Source organism: Zonotrichia albicollis, chromosome 3 (genome assembly GCF_047830755.1).
Source record: "Zonotrichia albicollis isolate bZonAlb1 chromosome 3, bZonAlb1.hap1, whole genome shotgun sequence".
In the NCBI taxonomy this organism is placed as follows: domain Eukaryota; kingdom Metazoa; phylum Chordata; class Aves; order Passeriformes; family Passerellidae; genus Zonotrichia; species Zonotrichia albicollis.
The window spans coordinates 94,375,257-94,396,151 of record NC_133821.1 but is presented as its reverse complement, the minus strand read 5'-3'; the positions used below and the strand labels follow the sequence as shown (position 1 = coordinate 94,396,151).

The window sequence follows — 20,895 nt, the reverse complement described above, 5'->3', positions numbered from 1 at the left end:
GCTAAGGGTGAGTGCTCATACCAATAAGATAAAAGAAAGGCATCACAACTTTGATAAGCCACACATACACATAAATATATGTGTCCTTTATTTGAATTTTCAATAAATCTATTACACTTGAAGATATGACTATTAGGACTGGTAAACTGTAGCTTATACACATTGTGAGAGATCTTGTAGCAGTTTAAAATTTTCAACAGTTAGGAGCAAACTGTCTGACTGTGATGGAAGCATGAGGCTTTCCACTATCAGTACTTGGGATATTGATGGATTCAACCTCTGTTGTTCATCTTCACTATGGCCAGCCTGTAAAATGCTGGGCAAAATTGAATGCAGATTGGCATTACTCAAAGAAAAGCTGTATTCTGGCAGGATTTAGCTATAATTTGTTGTTATGGGATGCCTTTTAAATTGAAAGTAATCAACTAATTTTCAATGGCAAAAGTATTATCATACACAGGGCCTTATATGTGTTATTAGTAACTCTGGAAATCCATTTTTTTAGATGATCTCCATTGATGTAGTTTGTATCTGAGAAGAGTCTGGGATCTTTTCACACCACTTGCCAGAAAAAAGCTCTTGTCCGAAACTGAATATTTGACAACTCAGTGGAGGAGTACCTGAGGATTCTTCTGAAGTCATACTGAGACTGTTTTTCATTCAGGCAATTATATGATTCCTTCCCTCAGAGGAATAAAACACCATGGGCTTTGTCAGTCATCCTAACTAAAATAAATCATGCAATAATTTATTTTGAAAGGGATCTCTTGAGGTTATGTAATTCAACCCACTGCTGAAAGCGGTGATAACTTCCAAATTGCTTTGTCCATTCATGTTTAGAATATCTCAAAGGATGGAGATGCTGCCCGCTCTCTGGGCAGCTCTTGATGCTTAACTGTGTGAAATTCTTTCCTGTGGTTATGCTCAGCTGGAATTTCCTTTCTTGCAAGTTGTGATTTGCGTCTGATGCTTTTTCTTTGTACACCTGTGAGAAAAATTGTTTGGGGTTTTTTGTTGTTTTGTTTTTGGATTTTGTTGTATAATCCTCCTTTAGTTTGGCTAGCTTTGTAATAAAATGAGTGGCTTCATTTTCACCTAAATTCTCCACAGAAATTCACCAAAAAAACCACTTTCCCCTTAAAAAAAACCCAAAATAACCCACAAAAAACCCCACACAAACAAACAAAAACCAACCAACTTTTACCTACAGTAATAAGATAATATAACATTTGCAGTAAGATAATAATGTAAACTGATAAAAATGTTATTATATTTAATCTGCAGATGTCCCAGGTCTGTTTTAGCACATGAAAAGATCTGCTTTGACTGTATACAAAACTGAACATCAACTGACATGCCTTAGTTAATTTTTAGTGCATTCTTCCTGTCCTTTTAGGAGAAGGTGAGAACCTGTGCAGTGCAAGAAGTAAAGCTTCAAACTCTCTCATTTAAAATAATATTTTGATTTTTGTCCACCTGTGATAGAGAGGAGGGGAGGTGACTCCTGCCACAGTCAGACAGTAGGTGCATGGCAACCTGCAGCCAGCCACTGGGTAGGTGGAATTTTGCTGTCAATAAGTGAGGGTTGTGTGAGCAGAAGGGGAAATATCTATTTGAAAAAATGCTTAATACACGCTGAACAATTTGCTGAGGAAGCTCAAGGTTTGGAGAGGTGGATGTTGTGAACTGAGAAGGCTCTCATCATGGGAACTCCCCATCTTGAGGAGAAAATTTCCTGAAGAATTTCAACATATCCTTGCTCACCACATCCTCTTTTCATCTTTTGGGATGTTTAACAACCAACGGGATGTCTCCCTTTTATGATACAGTTTAGTGGTTCTCTCATTCTTACAAGATCTGTTTCTTCAGTCATTTCCTAATGCGTAAATTCCTCATGGTCGCTGTCTAGAGTTGCTAAGAGAAGGAACATGTGGCTGATATGTTAAGTGGTAACAAGAAAGCTAACTCTATCGCAAGTGTAGCCAAGAAAAACTATCTTCTTACCCCTTCAGGTATCAGACTGTTTCTTCCCTTGCACCCATGCAGGACAGGTTACAGGCTTCTCTTTTAAGTCTTATTGGACTTGTTTTGCTTTTTCCTTTCCCCTGTATGTTTCCCAAGGGCCTGTGTGGCAAACTGCATTTTTTTTCTGTTGCAAACCTGCCATGAAGTATCTGTAATTAATTTGACATCTTACTTTCAACAAGTAAGGAGAACTTCTGAGACTACTTCTTTCAATAAATACCAGATGCAAATTTAGAAGTTGGAATAAATTTGCTTTTAAAAAAAATCCTGTAGACAATGCGACAATGATTTCTTTCTCTTTGTTGACTTTTTCCTACCTTCTTCTTTGTCCACTTTTTAGGTTTAAGGAATAGTCTGCTATCTATTTAGGTAATAGTCTGTTGTGGTCTGAGTATGGGGCCATGTTTAGCCAAGGCTATTTATCAAACACGTATCCATGTTCATTTTCTGGGTTAAGGAAAGGTGACTAGTCTCCTTGAGAGAAAACCAGTGATTTTTGTCTTAATTGGCAATTTTGATGATGTGTCATTGTACTGAGCCTGTTGGTGCCCTTACATTCCATGGGATTTGTTGGTGTGGCCATTGTTACGAACATTCCTGTCGATAATAATTGTTTGACCCATTTTTGCCAATATCTGTCTGAAGTAGTATAAGGCACACAGCACCCCTTGAAAACTGCAGAGCTTAGCCCAACTACTCTTAGCCCAGGGGCACAGACTCAGGCTAACAAGTGGAGTTGGTACCAGGAATTTAACCTTGTAATGTCATTGGTCAGTGAAGCCGTGGGCTGTGTCAAGTGCCCCAGCCTTTTCTGCTGCATACTTCAGTTTGATGCTTGGAAATAATATTTGTATTCATTAATATTTTCATGCAGACTGGAACTGAAAAGGAAAATACTGTACAGACAGAGTCTCTTTTCAAAAATGTCTCTTTATATCAATGATTTTGGAGTGCTTCAAGCAGATTCTTCTTCTGAAATCTCCATAGGACATTATTCATTTAGGTAGGTAGGTAGGTAGGAGGGAGATAGTTAGATAGAAAGATAGATAGATAGATAGATAGATAGATAGATAGATAGATATGATACTTTTTTCTGATGAGAGGTCTTTTACCACAAGTACCAGTCCTGGGTGTTAACAACCTGGTACTAATGACATATTAGGTAGGCATTGGCCTATAGGTGGATATAAAATCTTCCTAAAGCACAGTAACAGAAATAAGCACTGCAATTGCCTTCTCATGTTGCCCATTAAGCTCCAGTAATACCACTTCACATGAGCAAATAACAAGACATAAACGACCTTCCCAGAGATAAAATTTCTCTCATCATTGTTTTTTAACAGAATCTAGTAAGTCTTCTGTGTAGAGCTACCTCATACCTAAAAGATGGATATTTGACCATATAGTTCTCCCCATATTTGTAAATGTCTTTCAGTTTGCAGCTTATGAAAGTATAGCAATTTTTTCAGCTGCATTATTCATTTTAGGTGTTATAAGCAGCACTGCACCTGTTACCAAGTTGTCTCTTCTTTGTACAGTGGTTGAAATAGTGTTCTTTTGAATGGTGTCTGCATCTTATACGGATAAAATTTTCTGTTGTATCTGCTTTTCAATATATTCCCTGTCTGACATCATTCTTGGAGTTCCTGAAATTTTCTGCCTCACCAGTTCACAGTTTGCAACAATAGAAAGTCTCAAAAATATAGGAATATTTCATATTGGTATCCTGCCAATTACAGCTTTATTTCTTACATTCTATATATTCAAATGCATCCTGAAGTTTTATGTGGGGTACTACTTTGTCTTGTAGTCTCCTAGAAACAGGAAACATGTGCCATGGGGGTACATGATTGCTTCTGCTTGGTAGCACACCTGTAAAGTGTGATTGTTGCAGGGTACACATCAGGTGCTTTGGAACCCATGAGAATAAAGAATTTCAAGAAACTGTAGATACTATTGAACAAAATAAAATGCTATTTAAAAAGCAAAAAAGATTAATTTAAAAGATGTTAATTTCAGCTTTGCTGTTCTGATTTATAATTAGTAAGACTGTCTAAAGAGCTTTCCTTGCCTATAATGAAATAAAATTACACAGTCAACTATAGCATTGTTTTTGTTATTTTTTTAACACTGATACTAATGTCTTTCTCACTTCACTCTAAAACCATAAATAAATTCATCTGGAAAGAAAAATTATATCTAGCCTGCTGGCAACCAAAAAGTGAAATAAGATGTTTGTTTGTTTGACTGAGACACACACACTGGGTTTTCAGCTGCATATGTGCATGACATTAATGTCACAAAAAGATAGGTTTGTTTCTTTCCCTACAAACATTGCAGTTCAGTTTTGGCAAGACGTTTTGGAGTAGAGTTTTCTTTCATAGTTACTTGCAAAGCTACTGTGGGTTTCAGTCCAAATTTCATAGTCATGAAATTTTATCCTCGCATAACAAATTCAGGACTCATTCAGACCTAAAGTCTACTGAACCAACGTTCCTTTTTCTGACAGCAGCTATGAATGTTTCCTTAGAAAAGCCAAACAGGGCAAGAAAGTTGTTTTTCTAGTCATAGCAAATTATATATGATCATGGAATTGAAATAAATGTATGTAAATTATCTTGATCATGATACTTAATCATGCTCAGCTTTTAGCATTTTACTTTGCAATTTGAATATCTTGAAAAGAAGAAAGTTTTTGCAGTTTTTAAACATAGCCTTTACTAAGCTGTTATGTAGGAATCATTTAATTATGAGTTTAATATCTTGTTTTAATGGAAATATTTGAATACTTGTAATAGGCAATACTATGAAGTATTTAAATAGAAATATCAAGATTATACAATGTTATGCATTGGTATATTGCTTTTTTAGGACTGCCTATCAATCATATAAAAATGCATGTTAGCTCTATTTGAAAGTATAAAATGCCAATAAGTAGTTCCCTCCTTGTCTTTTTTATAAAACTTCTAAAGCTATTCACATTGCAGCTTTCTGTTTGTTGTATGATCATACTAAAGCAAACAAAAATGTGAAAATATGTATTCCATTGTCTCCTCCTTGTGATGGGATATATTAGGATAATGTATTTTCAAGGTGTGAGTATAGGTGGAGTAAAAGAAGAATTAGGTAAGCAGACAGCCATTAGTTCCTGGAAAGCATATCTTGGGAGTGAGTCCCTGAATTCAAAGTTAGGGATATATTCTGATTTGGATTGGATCTGAACTATGTCAGTGAGTGTGATAATTTCAATCAAAAGTTGTGATGCAGTTCCAAATGAAGAAAAAACTTATGAAAAAATTTGCACAGATTTCAAAGAAACTGCATTATATCAGCTAAAATTTAATCATATAAATCTTTTGACATGCCAGGTGCCATGTTCATAATGCAGCAGTTTTCAATTTTTAGCACAGACTAGAAAAGTACAGTATTCATTGGAACAGAAGCAATTTTGAAAATGTATGAAAAAAATCCTATTTTTTTACTATATGGATTATTTTTATCCACCTAAAATGAAACTGAAATTCCAGATATATTTTGTTTCATTTTCTCCTAAGTCAATATGAATATATATCTAGCATTATGAGTGTTACAAAAAAAAAGAGCTATATATATTAAAATAGCTTGTTATCATAAGATTCTCGTCTTGGCTACTAAAATAAAAATTTATATTTATTTGAATTGGTGAAATTGTAAAACACACAGAGAGAAAGTATACATATACAGGAGTAATCTTGTATACTATTTCTAATGTACAGAGAAAGAAAAAATATTTTATCTTATGTGTTCAGGAATTACTGTAAAGATGGCATTCTATCCACTACTGTTCAGCATGTTCCAAAAAAAAATTCCCATCAACTGTATAATTATTGTCAACAGATGAAGTGAAGTGCTATTATTATGTTGTCAGGCACCATGACTTACACATTATTGAAACGTCAAATTTAGCATACTGTTAAACATATGATAGGTTTCTCTAGAAAAATATTGATAAAGGTTTTTCTTCCTTACGCACTTAAAACTGAAATGAAAAAATTAAACACTTGAAGTAGACTATCACTTAAAGTTTTTCAGCATATGCTACAAAAATATAGAGATCTGAAGATATAGAATAGAAAGTACTGGTATTTTTGGTTGAAAAATTAGAACAAGTATGCATACACAATAACTATGAAAATATACATATCTGAGTTCTTCATATAGTTTTCTCTTGCCAAAGGAAAAATATGTACAAATTTCTGTTCAGGAAGAATATCACTTCAGAGATAGAAAAGTATACTAAAGTCTGAATACACAACTCACAGGTTCTGCTCTCTGTGATAAAGAATTAATTAAGTTCCTGTAAATCAATATTGAATGATACTTCAGAACTGATAATTCAGATTCTAGACTACTTTTAGGATTTTTTTTAAGTAAATGAGAGCTAGGAAAATGCTCATTCAGATATTTTATTTTCACCTAAATTTATTTTTTCTACACTTTTTTAAAGCACAGAACTGTTACTCTTCGTAGACAACCAGTTGGTGGCTTGGGCTTAAGCATAAAGGTATGGGTAACATCTCTTTTCTTCTTTTAAATTTCAGTTTGACCACTTCAGTCTTGAGTTCTCATGGTTAATATCTCTCTCTTACAGGGGGGTGCTGAGCACAAAGTGCCTGTCGTCATATCAAAAATATTTAAAAACCAAGCAGGTAACTTATGCTATTTATTTATATAGTACCATAGATACTAATAGTTTCAGGAATCTGTTTTTATTTCAGTAACAGTTATGTTATCAAGAAAATATTTAAAGTGACTTGCAAAAACATAAGTATGATAGAGGAAATATATTGATGTACTTAACTTATATAATGCAAAGGATAGAAAAAGTACAAACCAATTTTTTTTTCCCACACAGTAATTCACAACCATATGGTAGGACTAAATTCTGTGATTCTGTGACTAACTGTGCCTAGATGCCCCCTGAGAGCAATTTGTTATGTTTATTATAGTGAAGATAACACTACACCTAAATCAGTACAGTCTGTCTTGGTTAAGTATTACATTGACATTTATCTAGCAAAAGGAACCTTTGGGAGACCTTTTCAGACCTGAAACTGAACTTGGCAAGTTGGAGAACTGGTCTGGAAAACAAAGGGGCTCTTTAGTGAGGAAAAGTTGCATGTGGGTGGACTGTGCCTTGCTAAGGGTCTTGGATGACCAAAAGCAAAGTTGTGTTCTGTTCTCTGATGGGTGTGGACATGGGAATAAGCTTGTTCTTTTGTTTTCCGAGGCATTCTTTTACATATTTTAAGATTTGTTGTCTTCCAAAGCTTCGATGTGTTTCCTCTCTTCCCTAGTATAAATCTACCCATTTCATGTAACCTTTCCTTCAAAAGAAGACAAAGATTGTGATCCTCAGTGCATGTCCTGCTCCTTAAAGGTCTCAAAGCCACTGACATGATCTTTTTCACTCATCAGGCTCTTTTCCTGCTTTGCTGTAATGGAAGTTAAGCACATTTGATTGACACCATGTTTAGACTCATGCTTTACTAGGTCACATACTTGCTGATTTTTCTCCTCTGCATCTTCTTCAGGGGATCCTTTTTTACTTGAAATGAATACCTGATTTCATCTGATACCTAATGAATATTGAATGGATTGTCTATTCCTGTATCCCATTGGAAACACTGCTTCAAGTTTCCTGTGTACAGTACTTACTTTCTTTTTGTAGTATTGTTTCTGCAGTGAGGAAGAGAAGGTGTTTTTATATCAACTGTACTACTATATATGGAATAGTGATACGCTCCTTAAATACACAGTATTTATAACAATACCAAGAAAACGTGCATTCAAATAATAACAATAAATTAATGTAACATTCAGATCGAAGGGAAGTAATTCAGGAAATTAATCACCAACAAGGAAAGCTATGTCCTGCTCTCTTAGGGCATAGTACTCTCAACCAAGGTTAGTAGTGAGTTTGTATATAGAATACTTACATTCGAAGTTTTGTACATTGTGAGTAATTATTCTTTATCTGTATTTATTTGTAGAGAAACAAATGCAACAACAATTTTATGGGGTCAGCTTTTTACTTCAAATTTGAAAATCACTCCTCAGAATGTACTTGTTTTAAGATCTTATAATCTTTTGTCTGAGGAAACTCCAGAATCAGTAGTGATTGTAACCAGGGTTAGTGCTGTATCACACTAAGCCCACATTAAATGTTCCTGGCTGGATCAGTGAATGGAATGAAGACATTGACACACCTGGCAAGGTATGAAGGAAGTAGTCAGACAGGTTCCAGTTAGCTCCTGCATCCCTTCTGGCCTGAGTGAGTCTGTGATTCGGGTACTGCTGCAGGTGCTAAAGATCAGAGATCTGAGATAGAAATGCTTTTTGTAGCACGTGGCTTATAGTACTCCCATTCCAGTTACTGAATTTCTGTGCAAGAGAAAATAGAGTGGAGTTTTTGTTTGATTGTTTCTTCCAGAAGATAAATATTTCTAAAATGTGTCAAAAGATTTTCAGAAGAATTTTGGAAGTGCTCAACCTTCTTATACTGCAAATCTTTTTTGTTTTTATATATATATGATCTCACAAATCTCAGAGAGGTGCTGTTATTCAGTACAGGAGGAAGACCATAACAGAGGCTATTAACAGTGTTACTCTTCTAGTATTATACATAACTGGAAATTAAGTAAGAGAACATGTCTAAATTTATCTCACAGGTGACATTGAGGCAATATTTCTGGTTTTAGATTCTAGTGATTTAATGTAAGAGAAAACAATCTGGCAAGGGAATAAGGGAAAATAAGATGGGTTCTATAAATATGTGCATTCTCTCTCCATTTATATAATGTATATGTTGATACAGACACGCATACCAAAATGCAAATGTACTTACATAGGAAAGAATATCTGTAAGAAGTTTAATATAATGAGACCATAATGTGTTATTTAATGTTAATGTAATGAGAATATAATGTGTTAATATAATGTGTTATACATGACAGAGAGGTGAGACCAGTGCCGATTTATCTAGAACTAAGCTTTGGACTGAAAATCTGTATATTCATACTGTAGATAAATCACTAATGGACTTTCATTTCACAGGCTGCTAATAACAGTGAAACTGATTGGCTGGCTTTAAGACTGGCCTTTAGTTAAGCAGCGAGATTCATTGCTGCTTCAAGAAAATAAACTGAATTTTAAAAAATAAAAAAGGCTTTATTGTGCAATAACATTAGAAAATACATAATTTACCCGATAAAAAAAAAGCTATTTCTTACCAGGCATTTTACTCTTTTCTGTACTTGAGTAAAATACCTGAACGTACATGAGTAAAATTCTCCTTAATAACTAAAAAGCTGAATTTCCTAAAATGGTTGATAGTTTTTGATACTTTTCATGGAATTTAATGCCTTTTATATGGCAACACTATAAAATAATGTTTACAACCTTACTTTGTATGGATATAGTGCTAATTTTAGTTCCAAAGGTAGAAGCATAATAAAAAACCCTATTTTTTTCTCTTTTAGGTCTCTATAACCTTTGTGCTATCTATATAAAGTAATTAGTTGTCTATTTTTATACTGTTTAATTTTTTCAAACATTGGATAAGTGATTTTGTTGGCACTGATGTAAGCATCAGCTGACAGCATTTCTGCTTCAGTTTTTGCAATAGGATGAACATTTCAATAGGATTTCATTTCATTATTTCACATAAGCACATCACATAGCAGCAGTGCTTATACATACTATTCTTATAGTTTTGACCTCTCAGCTGTGATCACTGTGTTTATAAATTTCAAATTAAGTTATTCTAGATCTCTCTTCTTTCCTGAACAAGTTTACTGAAGCATACACAGAAACTCAGTTCAAGAGCATAACTTTACATTTTTGAAATACAAGATTATTTGGTCACTCAGTGCTGGAGACTGATGTATTGCAAATCACGGAAAAAAATACACTGAGTTTTTCCTGAGCACGTCCTCCTCAACAGCATTAGAGCAAGTTTTGCTAATTCAAATGACTCATCACCAAGTCTGGCCTTTTAAATATTTTCTATTGATTCTGCCTTCCATTCTAGCAAAGATTACATTTTTTTTTCCTACCTCCAAAACTTTTGCTAAAGTTAATTGCAGAGGGAAGAAATTTCTGTGTCGGAATGAGAAAAAGTAAATGCAAACTTTAAAATATAATGTAAAGTTAAAAACTCAAGAGTAAAATTATATAATTAACCACAGAGTAATTTTTATCCCATAGGAAATAGTTTCACTTCCAAAATCAGTTGTTTTTCCTACCCATTTATTAAATCATCAGTTGACTCAGGGTATTAACAACATTGCTGATAATCTCCCAGATTATTGAAAGAATTATTGATGTTGAAACTTCTAAGTAATGTTTTGTAGGCCTGATTCAGGCTGGTTTGGGTTTCAGGTTTTTTTTAATGTAATTCAATACAGTATTGGTTTTGTTTTTTTCCTTTTGAAACTGGCTTAAGATGGAGTGCATGGTGCTTGTTGTACATTGATGGGTGGTTTGCTGTTAGTTTCTAGGTGTGTTATATTTGTATATATGTGCTAAGATCATATGAACAATCTATTTAAGGCAATTGTGCTGTGGACTTACAGTCAAATAAATGTACAGTCTTATTCCTAGAGCTATGTAATGTAATGTCCAGAACTTGGAAAGGAATCATATCAGTCAGGTTTTCTTGTTGTACAGTGAATTGATTAGATCAACTAAAAAATACTTCAGGGAATCTTCCACATGCTCTATGTGGATAAAGTGTACAAGATTTCATGTGTTTACATTTTTCCCTGTGTATTCCCATTTTTAATTACTGAAAATTCTTTATGAGTTTGTGGAATCTAGATGGTGGAGGTTGTAAAAATGAATGGATTTTGAAATCTAAGTTCATCCTATGTATAAGTGCTTTACCACATATAATATTGGAAATTCTGGTTGTTTAAACATCAAACAATAAAGTACTGTTTTGTTGCAGAATTATCCAGTTGACAATCACATTTTCATCTGGTGCAACTTTTCATTTTGTGAGATCTCTTGCAATAATTTGACTACTGCTGTGTGTTCTGCTCATATGTCGTGTAATATGTGAAGTCAGACAAGCAGCAGTGATGAAGCAGAGCAGTGGGTTCAGCTCATGAGGCATGATGAAAATATGTAAATAAAATTTAATAAAGTGCAATGGAATATGATTCGTTTGCATTGTGCCAGTTTCAAAAAAATCTCCCTTAAGAGCCAAAATTAATTAAAATCTTATTTTGAATGCATTTTCCCACCTTCTGTAGCAAAAGTTGACTCGTAACTCATGTTCTGCTGGGTTGAAAAATCTTCTGTTTTATGCTTAGTCCATTTCTAACTGATGTTGTCCAGGACTGGAATGAACACCAGACATTCAGCAACTGAAACATTCTTGGCTTAAAACCGTGAGCTCTGCAAACACAGACTGTGTTCAGGTATCACATCCTGGTTCCTGAATTCAGGACTGTCTGGAGGACATGGCATCAGTTTGATGAGCTCTTCTAACAGTTTCCCATGCCAAAGATGCTTTGGTGTGAAATTATCTGTGATACCTCCTCCATGGGTATATTTCTGGGGTTTGGTGTTGACTCATCGCCTAAGGGTACAAGCACGGTAATCCAGCCCAGTCTGAACAAGCTGGTGGGCATGATGTGAGATTGCACAGAGCTGCACAGCGTGGTTCTATCCACAGCTGGTGTTCTTCATCCCTGCAGCTGCGTTCACCTTAGCTTCATCAGCTCTGGAGATTCATTCCACTGAGCCAGCCAGCTCAATATTAAGGATGAGTTAAGGGCATACAGAGGTAGTTAGGTTTATAAGGAAGCCAGAACGAATCAAAAATTTGTTACACCTTATGCTAAAGAAGGTGAAGACTGAATACAAGGCCATCTTTGAGCATACAGCCTCATTAGAGCATAAGGCCTCATTAGAATATCAGCTAAGAACAGACAGCTGAAGCTAGGTGGTGTTTAATTTTTGGATATTATTTCCTAATATGACTTTAAAATTTTTTCAGGTTTTTATTTTAGCATTAATCTTATTTTCTATCAATCTTTTATCATCTTTTACAGTGTTATTTTTCTTTATTATTAGAAAGGTAATGATATATGAAGTTAGCATACTCATTGTTCCTTCTCATGGACCTATGCCTCCATTTCTAAACTTGTTTTCAGAAGGCATGGAAGAACATTCTTAATATATTTGATTTCTTTTTAACTGTTGCCTTCTCAAGACTAGACAGGCCGTGAAAGGCAGTACCTCTTAATAGAAGGAAAATCTTAATGAATGATTGAAGATCAACAAGTAAAAGCAAAGAATTTTGGTCTCTGATTCAGGAATTTTTTTTCTATTCAACCAAGGAAGAATGTATTTATGGTCCAATGTCTGTCAATAATTGAGTTGATATAGTTGTGTTTGAAATCATAGATTAAAGATCTTGCTTGCAACTGGTGTATCTTTACAGTCAGAAGTGTAATTATGTTCAGTTCATGGAAGAGGAGGAGAAAAGTATATCTGGATATATTGAAGTTGTCTTTTGCATCCTTAATACTAATTTTTCCAATCTCTTAATTTCATCCAGTTTCTTAACTATTTGGATTTTCTTCATGCATTTAAATACTTATGCACATGTTTAATGTTAAGCTTGTGAATTGAGAAATCCATAAAGTCAGTGCAGCTCACCGTGTGCTTTTTTTGTCATAAGACATAGTACCTTGAATGTTTCTTGAGTGATTCAGGAATTCAACAAAAATTGAGTGAAAATATGTACTGTGACTAATCTTGAAAAAAATAAGGACATCAGATTATCTAGAGACTCAAATCTACATAGAGATGTTGATCAATTAAGTAGTTGTAAGTAAGTATTTCCAGAGACTGTTCAGTAAATTTACCATTTCACTACCTTGGAAATTTTGGAAAATTTGATACAGGCTTTGTTCAGTCTTAGTGGATAGGAAAAGTAAGCAAAGCAAAGCCAGAATTACTGGTTCTTTTCCCTTCTCACTGAGTGCAAAAGAATTTTAACAGTTCATGGCACTGTTAGAGGCTGGGTTTTTTAGAGATTAGAATGATGGATCATTTCTATTTGGGAAAATTTTTCAAATCTAATATACACAAAAATAAGATTTTAGATTTTTTAGTGATTATTTTCATACCATTACTTCAGCGTCAGCCCTTTTAGGTTTCCATCCTGCTTTCCTTTGTTCAGTATTACGTTTGAATTTAATCAAGGTACAGCATTTAATCAGCATTAAACCTATTTAAAGCTACTTAGGATGAAGAGTAAAGGTGATGTAGCATTATTTTTCAAGTAAAACTTCAAGAGGCAAACTGGAATCTGAAAAAGTTGCATTTACTTTTTCAGTGAATAAGGTTATATGTTCTGTGGTAGTGCAAAGCTCTTTTTGAAGTATTTTGGTTTTAGTGTTGCTTCATTTTACACATAATGACTGATACTTTTAGAGTAGCCTTTCATAAGCACCTTTGCATTTGAGAATGTTGCCAGTGGGAGAAACTTTGATAAAGTGTGGAAGACTTTACTTAATATTTTTGTCATGAAGGGAGAATGTGATTTCATGGAAACATCAATAGATGTCTTCAGGTTTAAAATATGCCTTATAGAAGCAGGACTGACTTTTTGTGTCCAAATAGTTTTTCCAGTCACTTTATTTCTAATATATTTCTAAACTATATTGTAAATTCTGCATTGTAGTGACACACCCTCTACAATTTCATGTATGACAAACGTATTTTTGAGTAACCATCATTGATTTTAAATTATAGACCATTACCTAAACCCAAAGACTTTCATCATAGACATGTCAGCAAGCAGCAGGAGTCCCACTTATTGGTTTAATATGCAGCATAATCCACTTCTAGAAAAAAATCTCTGATTGTCCCAAAGGCTATACTTGTTTCATTTCATAGAGTTTGGTATTGACCATATAATGCTCCTCTCATTTGCTTATGTGGACAGCCTTGATTGTTTTTCAAGATTCTGCGAGCAGGATATAATTGCTTTGTGCTCCTAAACTATAAAATTTATTGGCTAACACACACGAGGTGGCTGGGGATATTGCAGTATTCATCATCCTTGTGGAATGAGCAATGGGTCTTTCCTGATCTGGCAGCCAACAGTCCTGGGGGAAAGGTTCAGCCTCCACTGCTCCAAAGAAGACAAGGGAGCGAAGTTACAATCCTCCATTTACCCAGTTTTCTTCCTTGAGGTTTTATTCCTATTCATATCACTGCTTTTCCTTTTTAAGCCTTGAGCTGTTAAATAGTGTTATTTCAAGAATTTTAGCTGTGTCTAGAATTTAGTCTTTCCTTTTTTGCATGAATACTAGTCTAAGTATTTTCCTATACTTTTGTTACAATGAAGAAGTTTTTTCAAAAGACTTAGACAATACTGCACAACTGTGCTGTTGTGTCATTATGCAGTGTATCACAAATAGATGAACATCCAGGAAAATGGTAATACCTACCTACATGCCCACATATCTTCATCATGCACTCTTCCATCAGGATCTTAGATTTCACACAAACATTTTCTGGTTCAGTATGATTTGCTTTCTTGCCCTACATTTTTCTGTTGCCACCTCTTACAGAAATTTTTTTCCAAATTATTTTCTTACATTTCCACATTTCTTTATTTACTGTGCTTTTTCCTATATTGCTGTTTCCAGTGGATCTTCCCAAAAGCAACATCTTTGACTGCCCAGCAGAGCCAACAGCACAGGGCCTCAGGAAAGCAGCACTGCTGCTGCCCACATGTGCTGTACTCATCACATCTGTGGCCTATAGATCAGCTGACTGGTACTTGTTGGAGAGCAAAAAAACACATCTGCCTTGCTGCAGGGCTTGGAGCCTGAATCCGACTCTGACCCCTGCACAGACAGAGTAATATCTGAGGATTGGCTTGCTAGGGTTTTCCTCCTCAAGGAGGCTGAGGACGCACTGTCCCTGTGTTTCACCTTGTTTGGTTGCTGTCCAGGTTCTATCTACACTGATTCCAGTTTCAGGGACTGTTGCAGTGCTTGTCACCAAAGTCTGCTTCTGCCTGCTGGGGCTTCTTGCAGCTATTACTGGCAGCAGAAGTGCATCACTGTGTGTCACTGGTGTGCCCTAGGATAGTCTGCTTAGAGGTCCACGAAACAGAAAGTTTTTTTGTACTAATTTTCCTTGGTCAGCTTCTCTTCACTTGAGATCACTTAGACTGGAGGACCAGTCTGATCTCGTTTAAAATCCCTGAAATTTACCGTATGGATATAAGGAGCCTCATCATCAACTGCTTTGATTAATGACCTCTTTCTGTTCTGCCTCTTCACACATGACTTTTGTGTCCTGGTTTTCAGCTGGGATAGGATTAATTTTCTTCTTAGTAGCTGGTACAGTGCTATGTTTTTGATTGAGTATGGGGATGACGTTGATAACACACTGATATTTTAGTTCTATCTAAGTCGTGCTTTCCCTAAATCAAAGACTTTTTCCTGTCCCATGCTCTGCCTGCAAAGAAGTGCACAAGAAGTTGGGAGCAAGCACGGCCAGGAGAGGTGACCCAAACTGGCCAAAAATATATTCCATGGCAAAGAAATATTCCATCCCATAGAACATCATCCTTGGCATATAAACTGTGGGGAATTGTCTGGGAGCTGCCAGTTGCTGCTTAGGAATGGGCTCAGCATCAGTCAGCAGGGGATGAGGAATTGTATTGTGTATCCCTTGTTTCTCTTATGTTTTATTGCACACTGTCTCCTTTCCATTACTATTATTATATTATACTTCAAGAATTAAACTGTTCTCGTCTCAACCCACAAGTTTTTATGGTTTTTTTTCAAGTCTTGTCCCCATCCCTGGGGGCTAGCATGGGGTAGAAGAATGGGGTTGGAAAGGAGGGTTGAGCAAATGGCTGCATGGTAAATAGTTGCCAGCTAAGGTTAAACCATGGCAGCTTGCTGATACAAAGAATGCTTAAAATTTCTCCACTCACTTCTGAGTCTATCAGACACTGTGGACAAGGCATGCATTCTTTGAATTCATCCCTTTCTTCTTTGCCTCAACTGGAATTTCAAACTTACCCTCTTCCTTCTATCTCCAATTCAAAGATGCTTCCACTTGTTTAAAACAGTTCAATGGCCCTAACATAAGCCCTGAATTAAAAATTGTTCACATTTTTCACTATTGGTGTATGTATTACTAACATCTCAAATAGAAGTTTAGTATTGAGATTCCCACACTAATGTTCATCACCTCTACCAACATATGTACCCAGAACAGATTACTTCTGATTGCTTTGTGACAGTTTTGAACTGCTTTAATTCCCTTAAATTTCTGTACATAGATGTCTTTTCTATGCAAGCTAATAAAAATTATATGCATGATTTTAAATAAAAAGTAGGATGAGAAGTGGGGTAATGACCTCCAATGCAACTTGTAATATGATTTTTAAAATAAATAGAGAAATATTTCCTAAGTATTAACTAATGAACTGTAGTTTTAATCTCCCAAAAGAGTGATGAACAATTTATTTTTTAAAAAGTGCTATTTTGTAACAAAGACACATTTGCAGTAGCAACAGCTAAATTGCAGAAATCAAGAATATTCTATTCAATCCCTTCTTTTGTACTTCTATTTTCTTTTCTCATAGTACTCTCTTTGTTAACGTTGATGGCATTCTTCTAACCCTCAAGGTGTGACCTTAAAGGTCATATATGAGACTAATAGGCTTTCTTTAATACTATCAGTCTTTTAAGGATAAGAGTCTTAATTTTAATTAATTTATGCATTTCATGAGATAAACATCTTCAAATTCCAACCAAAAAAAAGTTAAAATTTAGAAAGTTAGTGAATAGACCTCAAAACAATGTCATTGTTTGTATCTATGGAGAGTTGATTGAAATTTCAACATGACATTATCCCCATTAATTCTGTAAGGCAGGAAATATGCAAATTGTAGATCAAAATAATGTTATTCTTTAGGACAAAACTAACTCAAACTTCAAGTTAGAATTGTATTAAATTCTAGTCACAACCTCTTTAATTATAGCAGTCCCTGTTTCCCTTTTGTGGAAGAATAATGAAAAGTGTGAATCACATTTTCCACATAATTTATTGAAATCCTTCATTAGTGAGAATTGACATTTGTATTCCATACTAAACAAGTTCTTTATGCTTGGAAAGTAGCTCTCTTAATGTGTTTAAAATTGCTGGCAGTCTATTAACATTTTGGATGAATACTGATTGCTGTGCCATTGGTATTTTCACAACCAAATCAGTTTCAAATGAGAATTATGAAGAGTGTTTTAAAACAATTGCTGGAAGAGAATATAGCATTTTTTCAGTACTACTATCAATTAAAATTCACTCCTTCTATAATCCCACAGCTGAACAGACAGGAATGTTATTTATAGGAGATGCAATTATACAGGTCAGTAAACATTCACTTTTTTCCACAGACATTTGTTTCTTATTGCTTTTATTTTGGTAACTAACTTTGTGTTACAAATAATTTTCTCCCTATTGTATCTGTTTTTAGGTTAATGGTATAAATGTAGAAAGTGCTACCCATGAAGAAGTGGTAAGTCATTCCATTTTGATTTTTTATTGGTGTACAAAATATCTTATGTCCAAACTGTTCTGTCTCTGATCTTGTTTCAAATGAATTTACTCTTTTTTACTATAAGGACAGTGCTATTAACCAGGTTTATAATTTATTTGATTATTAAAACTTTTCCAGTTATTTAATTCCATTTTGAAATCAAATTTGGCATAATGCTTGGTCTAACCTGAAGCAAAATAATTTATTGAATAGTGGTCAGGTTTTACAGATTTGCTTCATTTATCAGACTGACCATATGAGGACAAAGCCAGTTCACATTCACTTGATGTGCAGTGCTTTGCTGGTCTGTAGTGCAAGGCCTTATAGATAACAATTGTTACCCCTGTTGCCTGTTTATGAGCAGTATCTCAGAATAACATCTGTAGCAACCATAAATGACATGGGCTTTGGCAGTCTTATCAGCAGGGCAGAAATTACATGGGCAAAGGAACTAAACTTGCTTTTATTACTTGAAGGTGATCTCTCTAGGTCAAGATAAAGTGCAGCTGCATGATCTTGCAGTCCTTTTCTTGGTGTTGATTAATACCATCAAGCTGACTCTCTTACAGACAGTCTCCGTAATAGTTAGATCTATTGTGTATTGGTGAACTGCCCTCCTGCTGCATGTGTTATTATTGCTCAGAAAAAAAAAATTAAACTTCCAGAAAGCTACTCCTCAGAAAATGGTAAGCTACTACCATTAAGAATTGTTTGTAAAAACTAAGAAGTGGTCCAGAACTGTCAGTGTAACACAACAGAGATGAGGAATGAGAGAGAAATACATAGTGCTGCTCCTTTTCCTGTACATGGGAATTCAGTAGAAGCATTAAGCATAATTGCTACTACCACAGCCTGTTACTATGATGAGAATAGGGTTAGAAGAATGTGTCAGGCAGTAGAGATAAGAAGTGGTTCTATCAGATGAGGTGGGCTGTTGACAAAGCTCCTCAGAGAATGGAAGATTTATTATTTCTTCTTTTATCAGAATTATGTCTTTGCATTTTTATGAAATAATGGTTGAGATAAAGTTCTCTTTATTTGAACATTGTGGGTTTGCAATTTGAAGGAAATGCTTTAAGCAAGAAGGTATATAACATATTAAGCTTGTTACAATATATTAAGCTAGTAAAATAGTAATGTAGTGATTATGGGTAGTTGTCCAAAAAACAGGAGGTTAAGGGTGAAGAACTCATTTCTTTTAGAAAATCATGCCTACATCATCTCTCTCTGTAAAGGATGCCCTAAATGTCACTCAGGTTAAATGAGAGGTGCTCCAGCCCTTCTATTCAAAACACATTCATTAGTGAGGCTTGGGTATTCTTAATCCACTCTGGGTTCAAGTTTACCCAGCCTTGTTAACATAATACAATGGAAGCCTGTCAAAGGTTATTGAGTCATTCTTTTAGCTTGCTCTATATGCATCTGGCATTAAGGGGCAGAAGCAAATATGTTTCTTACTTTTTTTGGTGTTGAACCGCTTTTTTCTGGTTTTTTCTGTTTGTTTGTCTTATTGTGGTTTATTTTATTTTTTAAATTTTAACTCTAACAAATGCTTTCAAAAATTTTCTTTCAGTTTTTTATTTTGTTTGTTTCACAATGGCAGTTCTTGCTTTTCAGACTTTTTCTCTGTTTTTTTTAACTTTCTGCCATTTTAGAATGTCTGCTAGTTCACCCTTGCAGGATGTGAGGAGGTACACACAGTCAGCACACCCTCAGAAAACCTTTCTTTTACAAAACTGAAGCTTAAGCGTAATTGTACATCAGTATGGCTGACAGGTGTTTAAAACCCAAAATCCATTGGGGTTAATTCATGGGAGAGAAGGCTACAAAATCTCAGAAGTTTAGGAAAGGAGGCCAGTGTGTTCTGCCTGCTACCCATCATCTTCCCTCCTGAGATGTTTATGGAGTTAGCCAGTCCTGATTGTACCAAATGGGGAGTTTTGTTTCTTGAGCCATGAACTTCAGCAGTGTTAAAAGGTGATTACTTCTGGGCAAGCCAAACAATTAGCTACTCTGTCAGCAACAACTGAACAACAACAAACTGGCTCTCTGTTTTTCGTTTCTGATACTAGAATTTGTTTTTCTCCGCAATTATTCAAGCTGCTACTATCACACATTAGTTCTGACTAAGGGTATGGATAGAATAAATAATTCAGAATCAGTGCCAAGAAAAATTCTGCTTTTGTAGTAGGTAATACAATAGTGTGGAAAATTGAAAATAATTTCTTTTCCTTGAAACTTAAGTTTATTTTTAGAAATAGTCTACTGGTGTGGAGAATGCAGAAAATGTTGATTCAGAGATTAATATAGTTTCTGTATTGTGTATCAGAGAGGCAATTTAATTTTCTTTTCCTGGTGGCTAATCAGGTTGTCAATGTGCATAACATGAAAGGAGCAGTCAGATCTCCTGAGTGGAGAGAAACAGGGAAGCAAAGATAAAGGAGTATTTTGGTTGAAGTTCACAAAGGTGTACCACTTGCTGTTCTTTGGCTGGGACTTCAATTTTCAAGATATAAATACAATAAACAGTGAAAGGAAATGAAACATGTGGTTGCAGTTTTCTGATTCAACAGAATTTTTTAGATTCATAGAGTGAGAAAATGGCTTATTTGGAAGGGATCTTGAAGATCATCTACTTCCAACACCCCTGCCATGGGCAGGAACACCTTCCATTACACCAGGTTGCTCAAAGTCCCATCCAGCCTGGCCTTGAACACTTCAGGGATGGGACATCTTCAGTTTCTCTGGAAACCTGCTCCAGTGCCTCACCATCTCCACAGTAAGGCATTTCTTCCTAATTTCTACTCCAAACCTCCTCTTCTTGATTTTTAAACTGTTCTCTCTTGAACTATCACTACATTCTCTTCAACTCTCTAGTAGCCCCTTTAGGGTCTGGAAGGTTGCCCCTGAGTTTTCTCTTCTCCAGGCTGAACAACCCCAACTCCCAAAGCCTGTCATCATAGGAGAGGTGCTCCAGCCCTTTGAGCATCTTCTTGGCGCACCTGATAATCACAGAGCTGAACAGACTTCTTGGCATTTTCTGGTGTGAGTCTGAGTCTCTTTTCTCTCCCTGTTCTTAGTGAAAGAAAAAAATAAGATTCAGAAATATTTTTGTGAGTCCCCGAGGTAAGCACTGCCCTCTGCTGAAATGCACCATAAGCAAATTGTAGGAAATGTGATGAAAAACCATTTCTGTTGCCTTTCAAAGGGAAATTGGACAGAGTTCTACATAATCTCTCTTGAAG

At 35.3% G+C, this 20,895-nt stretch overlaps 1 protein-coding gene across 6 annotated transcripts in view; it reads left to right on the top strand.

The window, feature by feature from the left end:
• The window catches only part of SNTG2 (syntrophin gamma 2), a 236,248-nt gene that overhangs the window by 113,427 nt on the left and 101,926 nt on the right, over positions 1 to 20,895 (top strand). For 4 of the 6 annotated variants that reach the window (XM_074538152.1, XM_074538153.1, XM_074538151.1 and 1 more), the window contains exons 3-6: positions 6,512 to 6,568; positions 6,656 to 6,713; positions 17,436 to 17,479; positions 17,588 to 17,629. In XM_074538152.1, the coding sequence (XP_074394253.1) occupies positions 6,512 to 6,568; positions 6,656 to 6,713; positions 17,436 to 17,479; positions 17,588 to 17,629 (201 nt within the window). The remainder of the gene's footprint in view (positions 1 to 6,511; positions 6,569 to 6,655; positions 6,714 to 17,435; positions 17,480 to 17,587; positions 17,630 to 20,895) is intronic. The other 2 variants (XM_074538155.1, XM_074538154.1) reach the window with 2 other exon arrangements.